The 20157-nt window shown below is 28.5% G+C and overlaps 5 protein-coding genes across 5 annotated transcripts; 3 read left to right on the forward strand and 2 right to left on the reverse strand.

The window, feature by feature from the left end:
* Nucleotides 1-3676: 3676 nt before the first annotated feature.
* On the forward strand, nt 3677-4168 carry GO595_001368 (Clan SB, family S8, subtilisin-like serine peptidase; the record flags this gene model as incomplete). Its single annotated transcript, XM_067914159.1, has 1 exon — nt 3677-4168. The coding sequence occupies one exon, from the start codon at nt 3677-3679 to the stop codon at nt 4166-4168; it is 492 nt and encodes a 163-aa protein (XP_067778360.1).
* Nucleotides 4169-4629: 461 nt separating this feature from the next.
* GO595_001369 (succinate--CoA ligase subunit alpha) lies at nt 4630-5556 on the forward strand (the record flags this gene model as incomplete). The annotated part of the gene is made up of 1 exon (XM_067914160.1): nt 4630-5556. The coding sequence occupies one exon, from the start codon at nt 4630-4632 to the stop codon at nt 5554-5556; it is 927 nt and encodes a 308-aa protein (XP_067778361.1).
* Nucleotides 5557-9097: 3541 nt separating this feature from the next.
* GO595_001370 (uncharacterized protein) lies at nt 9098-10840 on the reverse strand (the record flags this gene model as incomplete). The annotated part of the gene is made up of 1 exon (XM_067914161.1): nt 9098-10840. One exon carries the CDS (start codon nt 10838-10840, stop codon nt 9098-9100), a length of 1743 nt encoding a protein of 580 aa, XP_067778362.1.
* A 6794-nt stretch (nt 10841-17634) lies between these two features.
* GO595_001371 (uncharacterized protein) lies at nt 17635-18426 on the forward strand (the record flags this gene model as incomplete). Its single annotated transcript, XM_067914162.1, has 1 exon — nt 17635-18426. The coding sequence occupies one exon, from the start codon at nt 17635-17637 to the stop codon at nt 18424-18426; it is 792 nt and encodes a 263-aa protein (XP_067778363.1).
* A 177-nt stretch (nt 18427-18603) lies between these two features.
* GO595_001372 (autotransporter outer membrane beta-barrel domain-containing protein) lies at nt 18604-19854 on the reverse strand (the record flags this gene model as incomplete). Its single annotated transcript, XM_067914163.1, has 1 exon — nt 18604-19854. One exon carries the CDS (start codon nt 19852-19854, stop codon nt 18604-18606), a length of 1251 nt encoding a protein of 416 aa, XP_067778364.1.
* Nucleotides 19855-20157: the final 303 nt, after the last annotated feature.

A 20157-nucleotide genomic window follows, 5' to 3' on the forward strand; every position in this document is an offset into this window, starting at 1 on the left:
TAATGATAATAACATTAATTATCATTATAATTGTTATTGTAATTGTAATAATTATTGTATTTATAATGATAATCATAATATTTATGATTAAATATCAAAATAAGAAGCGGAAACAAAATGAAGAAGAAATGAATATTTCAGATGAAAATAATAATAAAATTAATGAAATCGATAATACATTTTCATTTGGGATTAATAATTCAAATATTGAAGAAGATCCATTTGCAGACGATTTCAAAGAAGAAAAATTTATCAGTCAGATATAAGTAAACATATTTTAAGAACAAAATATTATAATTTGTTTATTAATTTAATAAATACGAACATTTTTGTTATTTGGCAAATTTTATGTTTCTTCTATTATATGATTATTATCGTAAATCCAATTTATCCAAATCATAACCACTAAAAGTAAATGATAAATTATATTAAAGAAAAAAATTGGAAATTTAGAGACATTATGATAAAAATGCATTATTTTTTCAAAAATCAAAAGAAAGATATTTCAATTTCAAATAAGTGTTCGTCTTGAGTAGTTCTGCTTTTATCTGTGATAACTTAAGTTTGAACAAAAAGTAAATTATTATGAAAATTCATTGTATATAATTAACGCATTTTTTTTAACATATTTATGAAGTTCAAAATCATTATGTAAAAGTTTATTATAATTTTCTTGAGCGTTCATCAATCAAACAAAGTATAATTTTTGATATAGACCATGGTCAGCTAGATATATGAAAGCTTACAATAATGATGCTAGTTTTTCCCAATTTTACAGGGATAATGAAAACCCAACCCAATGGGTAAAGCCGAATTCAATATTTTATATCAAAAATGAAGTCATCTCATTTCACTTTTGCTCACCAAAATTTTACTGTTTGAATAAATTCACTCTAAATTTTAATTTTTGTATGAACCGCAATAACTAATGTTTTTCGCAACAATAACTTAAAAGCGGTTTTACCCATATTGTATATGATTTTCTGAATATAACCGTTTTGGGCAACAATATGGGCTAATTACGTGATTTTTGATCGTATTATCATTCAAATTTGAATACAGCCGCTTGGGTAACGATATGGGCAACCATACGGGCTAAATGAATGATATTAAAATTTACCATCGTACCACCAAACAAATTATTTATAACACTCAACTTATTATACTAATTAATTCCATCAAAACGAATGACATATGACAGTCATACCAAAATTAGTATGTTTAATTCGATAATGGCACTAAAAAATTTGCAAATTTCATCATTATATTATTATAAATTTTGGATTTGGCAACTCAAAAATTTAAAGGTCAACCCATAATTTCAAAATTACATCATTACTCGGATTCATAATAATCATAATTGAAAAAATTAAAACATATTTCCCTATAGATATTAACAGATGTATTTGAAAGAAGTCGATCATTTTACACTCAAAAATTACATAAACTATTGAATAAAAAATCAAATAAATTCATAATATATTAATATATAATATATTTAAACATAATAAAACAATGTTTCTAAATATTACATATCTAGTGTTATATACTCATATAATATTTAAATTTTTAATTGAGGAAATATCCGTCAAATACCATTAACGTTTTTTGACACACCACATTTATTGTCTACAGAAATCTCAAATGATTTTGGGATATTTTTTTCGTTCTGGGCAAAAAAAATATCCCGAATTAGCAACATTACTTACAATTTTACTTGAAAAATGAAAAAAGTTGTATGCATCCACCGCTATATCATTAAACTTTTTGAATCCATATTTCTTCATTGATAAAAAATTAATTATTTCATTTGCTATTAATATTCATTCATGGCTTTAATTATTTTCGATTTTCTCGATAGTTAACAGAAGTTTGTCAAGAGGAAAATTAACGATCAAAAAAATATATATAAAAATGTATTCACTAAAACATGATGTTTATTTTGCATAACATTAAAAAATATTATAATGTTACTATACAGTTATGTATAAAAAATGGTAACGGTATAAGATATGGTAACGACGGTTCTTTAATCAAATGATGATATCATAAGAAAAAAAAAATTTTTCACGAGATATATTAAATATTTTCATGATTAATGAATTTAAAAATATTATATTATATATTATTTTAGAATTTAGACTGTTATTTTTTATCACATCATTTGTTTAATCAAAAATAAATAAAATTAATTAATTGATGATTTGTTATTCACCATCAATTGTATTCCGAAATTTTTCAGAAAGAAAGCGATAATTTATCCATCCCCATTTTTGTGCTTCTTCTTTATAAGACATGGATTCTTATAAATAGTTATAATCCCAGATTTCTTTGAATTCATCAAAATTTTCAACTTTTCGACAATCTAATTTTAAGTAATCAACACCATTTTTTTATGATATTCAAATCCAGTATGTTTAAATGAGGCATGGATATTTATTGAACATGTGCTTAATTCATAGACTCGAAATATCTTATATAAATGTTGAAATTTGAATGAATGTCATCATTATTTGGGATATATTTTCTGTGGTTTTTCAAAATACTAAAAAGCAATCGATCTAATACTTGGAATAACTAAAATCATGCTAATTTTTTCAATTTATTTCCATCAAGATGACAAGAACAATTATCGAAAAAGAGAATCGCCGGTTTTTCGAAACAATCTGGTCCATTTCGATCAGATTCAATCTGTGGAACAAATTTTTGTAGAATAAATTTAGTGAATATCTTTTTTGTGACATAAGGTGATGCCTCAATACTCATGCTGAGATCAACATCCTTTCTTATTGGTGTATTAAATATTTCTTCTGAATTTGGATCAGTTGTAATTATTGAAGGGAAATAAGCATCACCACCTCCATTTATTGTGACAACAAGGTTTGAATGTCTTATTCCCCTATTTATTGGATGATGAAGACTTCTATTTTCAAGTTCCTTTGGTATTGCAACTATTTTTGGTTTTCGATCTTCCCAATCTGATGAACCCACCTCATCGATATTATAGATTAATTCTGCAGGTGTAATTTCTATAACTTTTTTTAATTTTAAAATTTTCTCAAATTGTATACTGCCGTAGCCCGACTCCGCGGAGCACTTTTTCTATATAAGAGCGTCGACAGATGATCAGTATAAAGTGTACTAGGGATGGGGGTTTATGTAAACTTTTTTTTAAATGGAGTTATCTAAGTACGTTTAAATATATGAATTTTTTCAGGCACCATCTTGCGGATAACGTTAGTAGTACCTCCAGCCAAGATTATATTACCTAGCTAAAATATGATTTCGTCCCATTAACGGTCTCCCGATAGTCGGAATTGAATACTTTACAATATTAATTATATTCATTTTGATAGGTAAAAGACGATACAAGAACGATAGCTTTTGGCGTCAAATAATAAGCATTCTTGCCAAAACCACCCAAAACTTTCCGACAAAAAAGCAATTCAACTTTTTGATACGAAAATAAAATTACAAACCGAAATACTGGTTCAATTTTGACTATTGAACGATTGATGCTATAAAAAAGTTTCAGTATTTTTTAGCGATTACCCATTTCGAATCGAATTTGACATTTTGGGCTTAAGGCCGAATCGACCGTTAAAAATGTCACTTTTTTAACTTTTTTTTATGTGTGTAATAGAAACCGAAATTTTTCGATCGGTAAAATTTGCGAATGGGATACAGCTCTTCAACACTTTCCACACGAAATGGTGTTCGAATAAATGCAATGTCTACTCCTCAAAATTCGATGAAAATGGTTTTTCCATTAGGATGGTATTACTTACGCTTATTAGTAGCTTTATCTTCAACCCAAATCAGAACACTTAAAACAGAATACAATATTGAGCTTTCGCCAAAAGACATGATACAAAGAGGGTGGTATAAAAAATTCTTTACACAAAAACAAATTGATTATCTTGTCTCAAATCCTAACATCTTCCAAATTTTTTCATTAAAAGAATACTACAAGCCAGACTTATCACAGCTCAATGGTAAAAAGCTGCTTGTTCATGCAGCATGTGAGCCATCGGCAATAGCTAAAAAAAAGAATTTCTTATCAAATGAATATTACATTGTAGAAGGTGGAAATGCAGAAAAGCTATTCCAGGATCCATGTGTAGCGGATGTAGAAATGTTTCATGAGGCTAAACCACTTTTAGTTTAGGTATCATTAAAGTAAAACACAAAATTGTCAATATCCTTTCACATGTATTTAATCTGTTCTGTTATGTTCACGATATCTTTCATTCTTTGTGTAGAGCTATTATTATCAATTAATTTTAGATTTTATATCTTCTTGTGAAAAATATTTTTGTTCTCTCTTATTTTTAATTTAAGTTTTTTACAATAAAAGAAAAATTTTCCCTTTGTATGACTTACTAACAAATAAGAATCAAAGATTGACTTTAAAAATTAGAAAATTATTAGCTTTAACATAGCATTTGTTATATAATATGATGATGATTTTGGAAAAAATATCACAATAATACTTCTATGAAAAAATTAAACAAGAAAACATTTTTGCAGACATGTGACGTGGTAAGCGGTTATATGATTTAATTTTTTGATAACTGGAACCAAACAATTCAGTTAAAATTGAGAGACAGGGACCACTTCACATTTAAGATGCTTGCATCTCCTGTTCGTAATCTCCACAAACCACTTCTTTTTGTTGACGAGAACACACGTGTTGTTGTTCAGGGTATTGGTAATCAAGGTCAATTCCATTCCCGCTTAATGCGTGAATATGGTACAAAAGTTGTTGCTGGTGTTCACCCAAAGAAAGCTGGCCAAATTGTTGCTGGCATGCCAGTTTTTGCCTCAGTTAAGGACGCTGTTGCTAAAACAGATGCTAATGCATCTCTTATTTTTGTTCCAGCATCAGGTGCTGCAGCAGCCATGATCGAAGCTGCTAATGCAGGCGTTGGCCTTGTTGTTTGCATCACAGAACACATCCCACAACATGATATGATCAAAGTTAAGAAGGTTCTCAAAGAAAAGGGAGTTGAACTCATTGGTCCAAACTGCCCAGGTATCATTCAACCACGTACACACTGCAAGATGGGTATTATTCCAACCAATATTCATACACCAGGAAAAATTGGTATTGTTTCTCGTTCTGGTACACTCACATACGAAGCCTCATATGCAACAACATTAGCTGGACTTGGTCAATCCACAGTTGTTGGTATTGGTGGAGATCCATTTGCAGGACAACTTCACGTTGACGTTGTCAAGAGATTTGCAGAGGATCCACACACCGAAGGTATCATCCTCATTGGTGAAATTGGTGGCCAATCCGAAGAAGATGCTGCTGAATGGATTGCTAAGAATCATTTGACCAAAGAAAAACCAGTTGTCACCTTCATCGCTGGCGCCACAGCTCCTCCAGGAAAGCGTATGGGTCATGCAGGAGCTATCATTTCTGGTGGAAAGGGTACTGCAGAAGGTAAATATGCTGCTCTCCAAGCCGCTGGCGTTCGCATTTCTCGTCATCCAGGAAACCTCGGCAAGTTCATCTTTGAAGAAATGAAGAAGATGGGCCGCATCTGAATAAACAAATGGTGATACAAAACGATTTTCTATTTTATTTAAAAATTTGTCAAAAAATGTAATTTATTATCAATCTGTTGATCTGCAGAGTTTTGGCGATGTTGATCCTTTGGGAAAATAAAAATGGACAAAGTCATCTTTTATACAGAATATCTTTTTACATATCTCAATAACATCACTAATTCCTTTACCGTGTTGATGCAAAAAGACAATTTGATTTACAGGTGAATGGAATTCTTTGCATTTTGTTTTTTTATTTTTTACTTTAGGCTTTGGGCATTTAGGTAAATCATCAAATGATTCATTCATTAGACGCTTTATATCATCATCTAAAAAGTTATGGCCCAAGAAATTTGGTGATGATGCTTCTTCCATAGTAATGTTTAAGTAACCAATAAATTCATTATGACAAACATCTTCATGTTCTGTACATGATCGAATAATTTTTTCATATATGGGAAGTATTAATTCAGCTGCTTTTCTAGAATAAAGATAACCAGATCCTCCTTGAAGAAATGATGTAGCAGAATTTGGAATGCATCCACCTAATACAACAGGTTGTATAAGTGGATCATATTTTGTTTCTAATGATTCATAAAAATCATCAAGGATGTTTACATTTATGATGTTGTCAACTGTACCTCTATGAAACCATCTATAATTTGTTTCATAATAAAAATAAGAAAGCGCAAAATATGTCTTTCGAAATATATCAATGTCTTTTATTGTATAACGTGTGTTTGTTTGAATTGTAGATACAATATCAGAATAATGTTGTGGAGAATGAAGATTTAAAATATGTTTATTATTAGTGATATTGAAATTCTTCCAATCAATATATGAAGCTTTATATCCAGCTTTTTGGTTTAAAGAAAAAGAGAAAAATTTATGCATATACATCGGAGTTATGTCTTTAGGCATACTAATCATTATAAAAAACATTTTGTTTATATTTATGTTTGTTTTTGAGTTTTGGATATTTTTAATATATATAACATTATTTAAACATGATTCCTTCGATAAAAAAATTAACTGAATAAGAAAAAATATTAAAAAGAAATGATAATATAAATGTCTTAACAATAAAATACCATTACAAAAATCTTCCATAGAAGAAGCTGGAATTAAGTTATTTCAATAAATTCTACATAGTTTTTTTAGATGAAATTTTTTTTTTGAAAACACAATGTCTCTATCTTACCCAAAAAACTAATGCTCACAGTTGATTGTCACTTTTGCTTTTTGGTTTTCTTCCATTCGTTTGTTCATTAGTGAATACGCATTAATATATGACAGCATCAAATGTACTTCATCTTTTAGATTTTTTTTTAAGTTTGAAAATATGTTTCAATTAAATTTAATGTTAAAAATGCATTTTCAATACAAACCCCATTTTTATAAGAAGATAATAATATTTTAATGAAGCCCATATTCTATGAATTTTCAGAAGATGTCTTAGGACTTCATGTTGACATTTGATTAATTGTATTTCATGATAAATTAACGATCATCGCGAAATAAATTTACATCACATGTCTTATAAATGAACCTCAATAAAAATACGTTTATTTTTTTCTGGGCGTTTTCTATCGTTCAATTCACTCTGTCAAGTACAATATGGAAGAAGAAAACGAAAACTCAATTGATTCTCTTGAACAAAATTTTTTTGCAGTGATAGATGAATTTCCATCAGTTTCGTCGATAGATCCATCAACATTTACACATTCATCAGCAGAAAAATGGATGGATGATTCAGTTAGCAACAACTGTATGCTATGTGGAGCTGAGTTCACACATTTCAATAGGCGTCATCATTGTCGTCATTGTGGTCTTCTTATGTGCGGCAAATGTACATCAAATCGTACATTAATTGGAAATTCAATAGATAGAATTTGTGATGCCTGTGCCTCTATTCTTGTACCTCCTTCTCCAGATACTCAGTATACGTCACTTGATGAGTGGCAAAGCAAAAATGAACAAATTGAAATCCAAAAACTCAAACCATCCTCAAAAAATGTCGGATTTGCATTTTTATATTCCATGCTTGATTCTGATTGTCATCCAGCTCATTTTAACACAGTTCGTACTCTTTATCGCCTTTTCCCTATGTATTCACCAGTCATGGTACAATCAGCTTTACCCAAAGTTCTTCATCATGCACTTCACTGTGATTGTTCTGTCCAATACTTGTCACTTGATCTTTTTGTATCTTTATTTAATCTTAGTTCCAATACATTTGATATCCCAAATGATCTTATTACACAAGAAACTCTTTCTTCTTTAATACATTCTGACTCCATCATATCACAACGCACCACCTCACGTCTCCTATATTCTTTGCAAACAAAATCAACACTTCCTCCATTTTACAACTTTTTGAATACAGACGATAAGTGGGTCACCTCATTTTTACTTGCAGCCATTTCCACTCAAGTTCATATTAATGATATTAATACTCTTTTAGATGAAGGCATTTCTAAACACTCATTTTACTCAAATGCGAAAGAATTAATTCCACTACTACTTAATAACTTAAATCCTAAGACAAAAAGTTCAACACTTTCAGCTCGTTATTATTCTTCTGCTATTTTAGAGAAGTTATCACATTATGTTGATGATGCCATGTTAATTATGCAATCGGATTTAAATAATTTGGTGAAATTAATATGTACATGTTGTCCAACTGATGAAAATGATGAAAGAAATGAAATTGATATTTCGATATATTTAATTTCATGTTTATTAAATATCTGGAGGAATTTCAATGAAGCGCAAAGCGGAGATAAGTCGTGTTTCTTGTCACAAGTTTTCATGACTATATTCGAAGTGTTAAATATAAAAAACATAAAATTTAATAATAAGAAATTACAAATATTACAATTAATTTGTTTGGAAATGATCGAAATTATTATTTCGTTTAGCGACTTAAAGCCAATGCTATGTGGACAGCAAACACTTTGTTTATTGGAGGATTTGACGAAAGGAAATTCGCCATTTAATAAAAAGGCGTTGAAATTGTTCGAAAGTTTGAAGAATTGCTTCGACTCATTAAGTTCAAATTAATATATAACTTATATTATTGGTGTAATAAATTATTAATTTTGTCGGATTTTTTGAAATAAAAAAATAAATTTGAAATAAAATATTTTATTGATTATGTGGCAACAAATAGTAATTTAAATTACTTTTGAAACAAAAAGGAATTGATGTTAATCTTGAATTCAAAAAGAATAGATGTATATAATGGGCATGAACCCTTTTTGACCAAGTTTCGATGGAGTGAATGCAAAACGATTAAGTACAATTTAGTAAACGGGCATTATATCGAACATTTGTAAATATCAGAAATAAATATTTCAAATTGTATTTAAATAGTTTATTTCGACATTGAACCCAAAAAATTGAATCTGATAATAATAACTAACTAAAAACGTTTTTCATTTCGAATTCAATCTTTCAAACAGAATTTTTTTCTCAGAAGCGAGTAAAAAGATGGTCCCCTCTGTGAAGCTTCACAACAAAAATCAGATTTTTACATAATTTAATTAGAAGTGCTTGATTTAGCAGCTGCTATTGTATCAATTGTAAAAGCATTTTTTATAGCACCTGAAGCCATTCTGTCCAAAACTTTCCATTTTTTATGGAATGTTTCCTGTTTATTTTCAGGAATTCCTGAAACTTCAATTCTTTGTTTCAACAATTGCAAATCGTCACTTAATTTTTGGTCACCAAATGTACCGATTGTTTTTGCTTGTATTGCTTTTTCAAGCATATTAAATTTTTCCTTAAATTGTTTATATTTTGTAATCATTCCAATTGCATTTAATGTATCCAAATCTTCTTGCATCAAAGCAAATATTTTTAATTTTACATTTGGCTCTTTAATTAAATATGTTTCATTTGGACAACCTCTACTGTACGCAGCTCCAACTGATAAATTAACATTATTTCCATCGTTACCATTAATTAAATAAGTTGTAACATGTTTAAATTTAATCTTTTTCTTTTCCATTTTTTTATCTCCTTTTTGTACTGTTTCCATTGGAACTTCACCGTCAGTAACAATGATTAAATGGTCACGATATTCAACACCTGCTTTAACTGCAATATCTACAATAAGATTCGAATATGTTCCATTTTTACCTTCTTTTTGATCCATAAAATTATTCATTTGATCGCGTGTTTTTTCCCATATTTTATCTGACCATAGAAATATTTTATCTCCTATTTCATATTCAAGTTCTAAAATTTTCCGAAGTTCGGAATGATAAAACTCATTATCTTTAACAGATCCAGAACAATCAATAGCAAACAAACGATGTTTTGCAATTTTAGTAAATCCATACCATATCTCATTTTCTTGTATTATATAATTTATTGCTTTAGGACGCCAATCTTTAGGTTTAATATTTCTATCTGTTAATTGATGTATTTCAGGTCTTGCAGTCCATCCTGCGATATTTTGTATGTATTTAAATGTTCCATCTTTATTAATTTCGGTAAAACATTTAGTAAATCCACAATCAATAATTATATCACCATATCCAAATGTTACATTACTTGGATAAAATAATGAACTTATTCCTCCAGATGAATCTCTAGTAAATGGTATAAATGGTTTTAGATTATTTTCATTTTGTACATATGAAATTGTAATTCCTTCGAATATTTTACCAAGATTATGAGCTAATGGAAATCTTTGATAGTCTTTAAATACTTTTGGATTTCGATTAAATGATTGTGGCTTTGATAACTCACCTGTTTTATCTCCAAATAATATTTTTCCTCCTTTATGTTCACCGCCAATTCTTAATTCGGAACATTTGTTTCCTAATTCTTTAAAGCGTGCTGTCTGAAGGAATAAATTCACTTGATAATAAAGTGGATCACCATCAGCCCAAAAAACTATTGAACCGCCATTTTCCCAAAATAAAATCAAAACTTCAATAAATTGTCCAACTAAATTTGGATCTGTGTGTGGATTTTTTTGTATTGGTAATATTGGATATGGTGGTCCACATATTACCCATACAGCATAATAATCACATAAACCTGGTGTAGTTTGTTTTGTTAATTCTTTAATTGCATCATAATAATTTAATACAACTTTAATCTCAATGCCAAAATGTTCTACTGCTGTTTTAATGCATTCTGTACGACCTGGTTCACTTGACTGATCTATAAAGCAAGGATCTATAAATGATGATTCTAATTTACTTAATTCACTTGACCATAACATTACTATTAATATCTTTTGACCTTTTAAGAAATCTTTTACAAACATTTCCGTGTTTTCTCCAGTTGGATTTATAAATCCTTTTTCTGCATTTCCGACATCTTTTTCTTCATTATAAAAATCAGAAAATGCATCAAGTGTTGGTTTAATATCATGAAGTTCTTTTTTAAGTTCAGAAAATGGCGATAAATTATTTTGATTTTTAATTAAATCCTTAATTATATTATGAATTTTATCTGAATTAGGTTTGGAACTTTCTATAAGAAGTATTTCATCAAGTTTATCTAATGGATCATCACCAAAAAGTGATGCAATTGCTCTTTATAAAGATGATGGATTTGGTGAATAAACAACTTGAGAAAATAAGTTTTCAATTCCTTTTGGATATATTCCAACTCCTATACCAATTGTATTAATTCCATATTGAACACATAAATTAACTTCTTCGATAATTAATTTTCGTTCATTTAGTTGATATAATCCATCAGTAATCACAAATAATAAACTTGAATGATCTGAGGATCGAATTCTTCTTAAATCAAATGCTGCATGAATAGCTGATGCTAAATCGATATTATTTTTAGGATTTTGTAAAATTGCAAATAAAGATTCCCAAAGTGGTGATTTTATATTTAATGCTTCCAATGTATTAACACCAGAACATAATATATTCGGTGTTGGTGAACCTGCAATAATTAAATCGAAACTTGGTAAATCAATATTTGTTAATATTGATAAAAGATTTCGAATTGTTTGTAACGTATGTGCACTCGAAAGTTCATTAAAACATGAAATAGATGAATCAATGATAATAGTTACGTCATAATTACGTTTTAATCCTCCTTTTTCTACTTAGTATATTAAAGGATCTGGAACAGGATTTAATATGTTCAATATTAATGCAGTAATATCAAAATCAGTTCCATTCGAAGATAATATTGTTTGTGATGCTTTATTTGGCTTAAATATTGCATCTAATGAAGAACTATGAATTTTTTTGTTTTCAATAAATTCATGAAGAAATGTTTCAAATTCTTTTTTATCTTTCATATTTGAAACTGTATTAATTTTATTCGTTTTATTTCGATAATGTGACATTTCTAATTTGTTAAAATGATTATTAACAGTGTTTAAAACATTTGTTCTTCCTGAATAAACACCTTCTAATTTAGTATAATCTATTTCCAAAAGTTCTTTGAAATTATTTAGATTATTTAATTCAGGAATATCTTCTGGGAATTCAGCAAATGTAATTTCGGTATATTTCAAAGGTAATTTTTGATTTTCTTCACGTGTCATAACATTAGCAAAAATTTTTATTAATGAATTATTTATTTCTTCATTAAGTTCTGCATTAATTGGAGCTATTTTTATGGATTTTATTTCATTTTCAAGATTATGCCAAATTTCTTCAATAAACTTTAAGTTATCACCTATAATTTGTTCAGATTTAATGAAAATAAATCCAAATGAATAATTAGGATTTGATGATAATTTTGCCCATACTTTTGTTCGAACAAGATTTTCATCTATACCATCAGTAAATGTGAAAAATGCTACATTTGGTCTTGTTTTAAGTATTGATTCAGGTATAGAATCAATAGCAAATTGTATTGAGTTAATTAAATTAGTTTTATATCTTTTAATTAATATACAATCTAAAATTCTTTGTAAAACAATATATGAATGACTTTCATCAAATGATTTAATTACACATTTAAACTTTTCATCTGCAATTAAAGATACTGAATATGTAATTTCTAATGAAGAAAGTGCACAAGTTAAAGCACAAATGATTAACATATTAAATATTTTATTTTCATCTGAAATGAATGAACTACAATCAACTAAAATACTTACACAAATGTTAGAATATGGAATTGATGAATCTGATGCAACTTTAACAAATGAAGAACTTAAATAATAACTTTGTTGAATAAGATCTTTTATAGTATAATTATTTGATTTAGGAATTAATAATTCATTTCTTATATTATATCCATAAGATTTCGTAATTACATTATCTTCTTCATTTTTAATGTTTTTCATACGATTAATAACTCGTACAATTGCATCAATTTCAGTAAATTGTGAAGCAATTCCATCAAATTTTTCTACTTCTACTTCACCTTTAATAGGATCATCATTATTAAAGGAATAAAATACTTTTGGTTGATTTTCTGTATCATCATTTTCATTATTATCTTTTTCTTTATTTATTATATTTTGCATATCAGAAATAATTTTTTGATATTTAATATTATCGAATTTTTGAATATTTTGTTGTTCATATACAATCGAACTATCATTTTCTTTTTTATTTTCTTGGAATTCGGGTAATTTATTATCATTTTGTATTTTCATATCAGTCATATGTAACTCATTTGATTGATTAATTATATTTATTCTTTGATTGCATTCTTTAATATTTTCGTTTTTCCAATTTCCTTGAGCAATGAAAATCGAATTCTTATGTGGCAAATAAATAAATTCTTTTGATATTTTATCAGAAGTACCAATAGTATTTTCAGGTAAATTAATTTTAGTAAAATCAACACCTGCTTTACTTAATTTAGTTGCCATTAACTTAAAGGATTCATTAAATTGATTTATATATGGTGATATAAATGAATAATCATATAGTGGAAGATGTCGATATATTTGTGTTAATTTTGAAAAATATTCTTCAGCAGGTTTAAGTTGGAGTGAAGACATCTTTAAACTTCTAATATAAAATGGAAGAACTTTTGCGCCTTGAGTACATGATTGATAAAATTGAATTAATGAGGAAATTGTTTCATTTTCTATTTGTTGTGGTATTATAATTGTCGGCAATTCAAATCGAAGATCATTAGAATCATCAATTGATGTATCTTGACTTATTATCATTGGCTTTACGATATCTCTTTCTTCGAAATTATCTTTTTTCTCAGGTTGTTTAAATTCACTAAGAAGATAACATTTTGATCCTTCAGAAGGAATTTTTGTTAATGATTTTATAATTTGATTATAATTTCGTATTTTTATTATAGATATATTATGTTGCTTAGTGTTTTTAGCTTTTATAACATTTTCTTCAACGTGAAAATATTTTTCTTGAAGTAATTTCATTTTTTCTTTAATTTGTTCATTTGATGGAGCTTTATATAACATGAAATCTCTTTTTGATAATATTTCATATCTTTCTTTAAAAATTTTATAAAATTTATATATATAATTACATGCATATACTTTTAAGATTAAATCTTTTTTCTGAATTCCTTCTGGAATTGGAAACATATTTTGATTTTGTAGCATTTCTTGAAGTTCATTTGGTAATATTTTGATTAACTTATCTATACTAAACATTTTATTTCTAGTTTTCAAAATTAACATAAAGATGAAATTTAAAAAATCTCTTTTTCTTATTTGAACATTCTTCAAATCAGTGTATTTTTTAACAGCAAATTGTCTTTTTAACATTGTTAATATTTCAATTGCTTTTTCAATGCTTTCATTCTTTGGTTCTAATTCAACTAAATCAATTTCAGGATAAGTTGTAAAAGCAGGGAACCATTGACCTTTCTCATCATAACCAATTATTGGGAAATAATCATTTAACAATTCATTATATAATGGATTACTGTTTATTTTATATGATCCTTTTATACATCCATGAACATAAATAATTTCTCCATTTGAAATGGTAATATTATTTTCATCATAAGAAATCATTGGATTAGTGTAAGGTAAATAATCAAAAGGAGTAATTATATCTGTTAATATCATTTTTGTTGAATTTTGTTGATATAATAATTCAATATTTTCCCATTTTTCTTTAATATAATCATATGCTAACATTGGGAATTTTTGAATTATTTCATTATTTAATATTTGATTTATAGGTCTCATTCCTTTTTTATTAGAGGATGTCCTCGTGTTGTATATATTTTTTGGTGCTTCAAGGAAATTAATTTTTATTTCTTTTATTATATTATTAGATTCAATTCTAAAATTGTATTTCATCTTGGAATTTTTTAACTCTTTAGAACATACATCAATTATAATCTCAAAATCATATTTTCCTTTTATTTTTATTTTGGGAATATTATGTAATATAGTTCCATCAGGTAAAAATGAATCAAATGTGACTATTTGTTCTTTGATATGTGGATCACATGAAATGCTAAAGTACAATGTGAATCTTTTGACTTTCTCCGAATAATATAATGTAACCTCTTTCTCCGAAAAACTTTTCTTTGAAAAATCATAAATTTCAAATTTGAAATCAAATGGAATTAATATTAAATCCATATGAATAGAGATTTCTAAATTTGATGAAAACTTTAAATAAAAATTACAATGGAATCGAGATAATTCAGATGCTGAAGGAAGTTTAATCGTTACTTGATCTTTATTTGGTTCTATTTGTGGTTTATCTGATGTATTACCATCAAGACTTTCGATACTTGTTTCATAATTCATTTTTTCTTCGAGATAATAATTTTTGATTTTAAATGTAATTGTTGAACAAGTAAAAGCTTTTTGGCAACATAAATGATATTTTCCATCTTGATAAGATAAATCATATTCTTCACACTTAATAAGTAATGCTAATGGAACAAGATTAAAATTAAATTTACATGGAAGTATTAATTCATTATAAGTATGTGATGTAAAATGAATATTTGTTTGAATTTCAATTTCTGTTTTATCATTGTTTATAAGTGAAGGAAATGATACTGGAAGTTGTACAACTTCTCCTTGTTTAATATCATGACGAGGAAAGAAAATATTTGAATATTCATTTTGATTAGTTTCAACATATATAGAAAATGGTTTATCAATAAATGAAATAAAATTAATAAAAATTTTTCCATCATATAATGATGGTATTATTGGACCAATTGAACAATTAAGTGACTTAAAACAACATATAATTTTCTTCGAAGAAACACTTAAAATAGGAATAGAAAAGAAATTAGAATCAACAATATTTCTAAATGATGGAATACTTTGTTCTGATTTTAATGAAGGAAATGGAATTTTATAAGGAATAGAAAACATATTTGGTAATTTATTTTGATAAACATCATTCCAATATTTTTCAATATTATTGATAATATTTTTATTAAAATCATTAACATATAAAATTAATTGATTTAAAATTTGATGAAGAATGGAAACTTTATTTTGAGTTTCAGTATTACAAATAGAAGAATCTGAAAATTTTACATTTAGATCATTTTTAAAAATATTTGTTGCACATTTAGATAATACTTTGGTATATCAAAAATGTGTATTTCCAATTTTTCTACATTTTCAAACGCGTCAAATAATTCTTCCATTAATATCATTTTTTGATTTAATTCGTTAAGAAGTTTTATAAATTCATTGTGTGTACATGAACCAAAAAAAAGTTGTGGAACACTTTTATAAACAAATTCAAGTGGAAAGAATTCCTCAAAATTAATATTTTCAGCTATTGGATAATAGCACTGAAGTGAAACAGGAATAAGATCAAATGAGCCATAAAAATTTGGTTTAGCTTTAGAAGGATTTTTATCGAATAATTTATCACTTTGTTGACAACAATTTTTTATTTTGATCTTGGCTTTTTTAATATCTTCTAGATTAAAATCATCTAATCTTTCAAATATTTCCTGATATCTTGATAATTTTTTCTTTAATTCTTCAATTTTTTTGTTCCTTTCATTTTGAAAATATTCTTTTTTTTCATCCATAACTTTATTTATAATTTCTTCCAATTCATTAATAAATTTAGGAAAAGCATTTTTCTGTTTTTCAAGGATATCTTTTAATTTAATTGTCTCTTCTTTATTTTTTGTTTCATTAAATTTATTTTTTGTGTTTAAGTTTATAATTTCTTGTTTAAAAGTATTTGGATCATTTATAAATTTCAAACTATCGTTTTGGGAATTTAATGCAGAATTGATAATATTTTCATGAAATCATCATTAAAAGTTATATTTACAATTTTATCAACAAACATTTGAATTCCATCAATTTTTTGCTGAGTTAAAACTTCATTTAATTTCATATTATCGTTAGATAATGAACGCCAAAACTCATGTAATAATCCTATATCTTGATCAATAAATTCAGGAGGTACTGTTGATAATAAAAGATTTATCCATTTAGTTCCAATTTTCTTTCTACATCTCAATCTATCATTTATTTCTAAATATATAGACTTACATAATTTTTCATAAATTATTTCATTTGTTTTTGTTGATCTATTGAAATCTAAAGTAATTATATTAATTGGTGAAATAAGTCTTAAAATAAAAATCCAAAGTGAGATTTTTTCTTTATAAAAAATAATTTGTTGAATTTGAGTTGAATAAAGTGTTTGAAGTTGTTGTGTACATTTTTGGTTTTTCTTATTCTTTTGCAAAATAAAGAAAATTGTTTTGCAATGATTTTAGATATATCATCTTCAGAAGGATTAAAAACAATATGATAAATTGACGAAAATATAAGTGATGAAGGTAATCGATAACGATTTGAAAAACCATTTTGTGAATCAAAGATAGCTATAATATTCATTTTTCCTTTATCGATCGTAGTACCATTTGGCAATAATACATTTTTTTGATTTGTATCAATATATTATTGTCAAACAAGAAAAAATACACTTTTTTGTAAAACAGGCCGTTTATTATTGTTTGGAAATGAGAGGAAATGCAATAACTCCAGTTTCCTCTTTTTATATGAAAAAACAACAACGCAGAGATAAAATCAATAAACTACACATTGAAATATCAGAACTACGAAATGAATTTTCTCAACTTTTAGATGTTGGAAAATTAATTCTTGATTACAACCAGACTACACTTAAAATGCAAAGATTAGAAGATCAAATTCTTTTCCTAAGTGATGCCGTTTCTTCATTAGAGAAACCTGGTTCATCTTTTCTTGATGCTTCAAATGATTCATTGTATTATTTTCTCCAATCACAGATCTCCATTGCAAATGATCAAAACACAAAACTTGAAAAGCAAATTCATGACACAGATATGCAAAACTTTTTAGATAATGTTCAGATTTCTTTTGATAATATATCATCAAATAGCGAGCTTAATTCTGAACAAGCAACTTCAATTTTAGACTCATATTTCGAAAAACTTAAAACTTTAAATCTTTCATATGAAGATCGATATTTATCATCGACAGAAGAAAAAGTGCTTCATGAGCGTGAAGAGCACGAGCACGCCCAATATGCCGAATTTGCGCAAGCTATAGATGACGCCAATAATGACATGAAGCAAATGTTCGAAGATATTAAATCGAATACCAAAAAAATAATTTTTGAAAAACAAGCATTGTTGGAGAGCGAGCGCATGTCCTCAGGTTCATTTCTTAGCAAGATGGATCTACTCAAAAAAGCTTCCGATTTCCTTTCTGAGTCGAGTTCAAAATCGAGATTTAACGAAGCTGTTTTAAACTTCTTTAAGCTTCTTCAAAACCCATTTGCTACAGAAGAAGAAATCAAAGTAACATTAGAATCTGTTGTTACTATTGCGAGACTTGAAGCAAGTACAGAAGTTGATGTACCTGAATACAGGTCTATACAAAAGACACTCCAACAACTGAAAGAAAAGCTCGAAGCCAATAAGCCGAATGTTAAATAAACTGTACCATTCACAAAAGTAAAGTACACAAATTTCACTTTTCTCATAAAACCGCTGTTAGAAATTTGCGATACATTCAATTATCAGCCGATAAGTTTTGAAAAATCAAATCAAAATTGTGAATTTCACCAGTGAATCCAAAGCATTTCTTCTTCTGCGCTGGATCCGAAGTTTAATCTACTTTCTTTGATTGAGAACGTTCATAAACTTAGCAACGTTGTCCATATTGAGCTGTACGAGCATTTCAGTATCGCCATCACCAGATGCGTGAACATTTGGATCATAACCGGGGCGAACTGATTGGTATGCATCAGCTGAGTTAGCCTTTGGCTGCTGGCGCTGAGCTTGTGCTCTCTGTTGTTCTGCTCTCCTTTGCTCTTCAGCTTTACGCCTTTGCTCTTCTGCTTTTCTTTGTTCCTCAGCTTTGCGTCTCTGCTCTTCTGCCTTACGTTGTTCTTCTGCTTTACGACGCTGCTCCTCAGCTTTTCTTTGCTCCTCGGCCTTGCGCCTTTGCTCTTCGGCCTTTCTTTGTTCTTCTGCTTTACGTCTTTGCTCTTCTGCCTTACGTTGTTCTTCTGCTTTACGGCGCTGCTCCTCAGCTTTTCTTTGTTCCTCGGCCTTGCGCCTTTGCTCTTCAGCTTTACGTTGTGCTTCTAATCTTTGCTGTTCTGCTTTGCGTTGCTCTTCTGCCTTACGCCTTTGCTCTTCTGCCTTACGTTGTTCTTCTGCTTTACGGCGCTGTTCCTCAGCTTTTCTTTGCTCCTCGGCTTTACGTTGTGCTTCTAATCTTTGCTGTTCTGCTTTGCGTTGCTCTTCTGCCTTACGTCTTTGCTCTTCTGCCTTACGCCTTTGCTCTTCTGCCTTATGTTGTTCTTCTGCTTTACGCCTTTGCTCTTCTGCTTGTTTTTGAGCGTTTGTTGGTTCGACTTTTCTAAGCGCAGGATGACTTGGCGCTTGTGGCTGTGGTTTTGGAGGTGGTGCTGCTGGTGACTGTGGAACTTTACGGAGTTGTGGGAACGCTGGTCCTGAAGGCGCAGGTTGCTTTGGCGGTTCTCGAGTTTCTTGCTTGGGTCCTCCAGTCTTTCTTAATTGTACCATCTGACGTGGCTCTTCTTGTTTTTTCTCGTATTTTCGCTCGAGGTTGAGTGTTGGACCTCCTTTTTCTGCGTTTGCTCTTCTTTTTTCTAATCTTGCGGCAAGTGCTGCTTGGAACGGGTCTAATGCTTTAGGCTCAGGCGCACCGACGGGTTTTTCTGCTGGTGCGTCGACATGTTTAAGTTTCACTCCTCCGCTTGCGATATCTGATAATGACAAACCGCCTGAGGCAATTGTGGGAAGTTTGACTGGTTTAGATTTTGATGGTGGTGGAGGGGGAGGTGGTGGTGGAGGGGGAGGTGGAGGCGGTGGTGGAGGTGGTTCTTCGGACATTTTCTATATGAAATCATTTCAATGGCATCTTTTGAATTTACAGAAGGCGGCTTTTACAGTCGTAAATTCATTCAAATTGATCTATCGTTTTTTCAAGAAATTCTGGTTATAAAAAATTACTGTCCTTTAGATTTTGTCCTTGTTGAGCAATTACATTATGTTTTTCATCAATTCTAAAGTTTTATTTTCTTGACAACTTTTTATTATTTTATTTATTTTTCGAACAATTATTCATATTTCTAATTACAAAAAATTATTTCTTATTACTGAACAATTTAACCATTTACACATTCATACAAAGTT

This window comes from Histomonas meleagridis (genome assembly GCF_020186115.1).
Source record: "Histomonas meleagridis strain 2922-C6/04-10x chromosome Unknown contig_14, whole genome shotgun sequence".
NCBI lineage: Eukaryota > Parabasalia > Tritrichomonadida > Dientamoebidae > Histomonas > Histomonas meleagridis.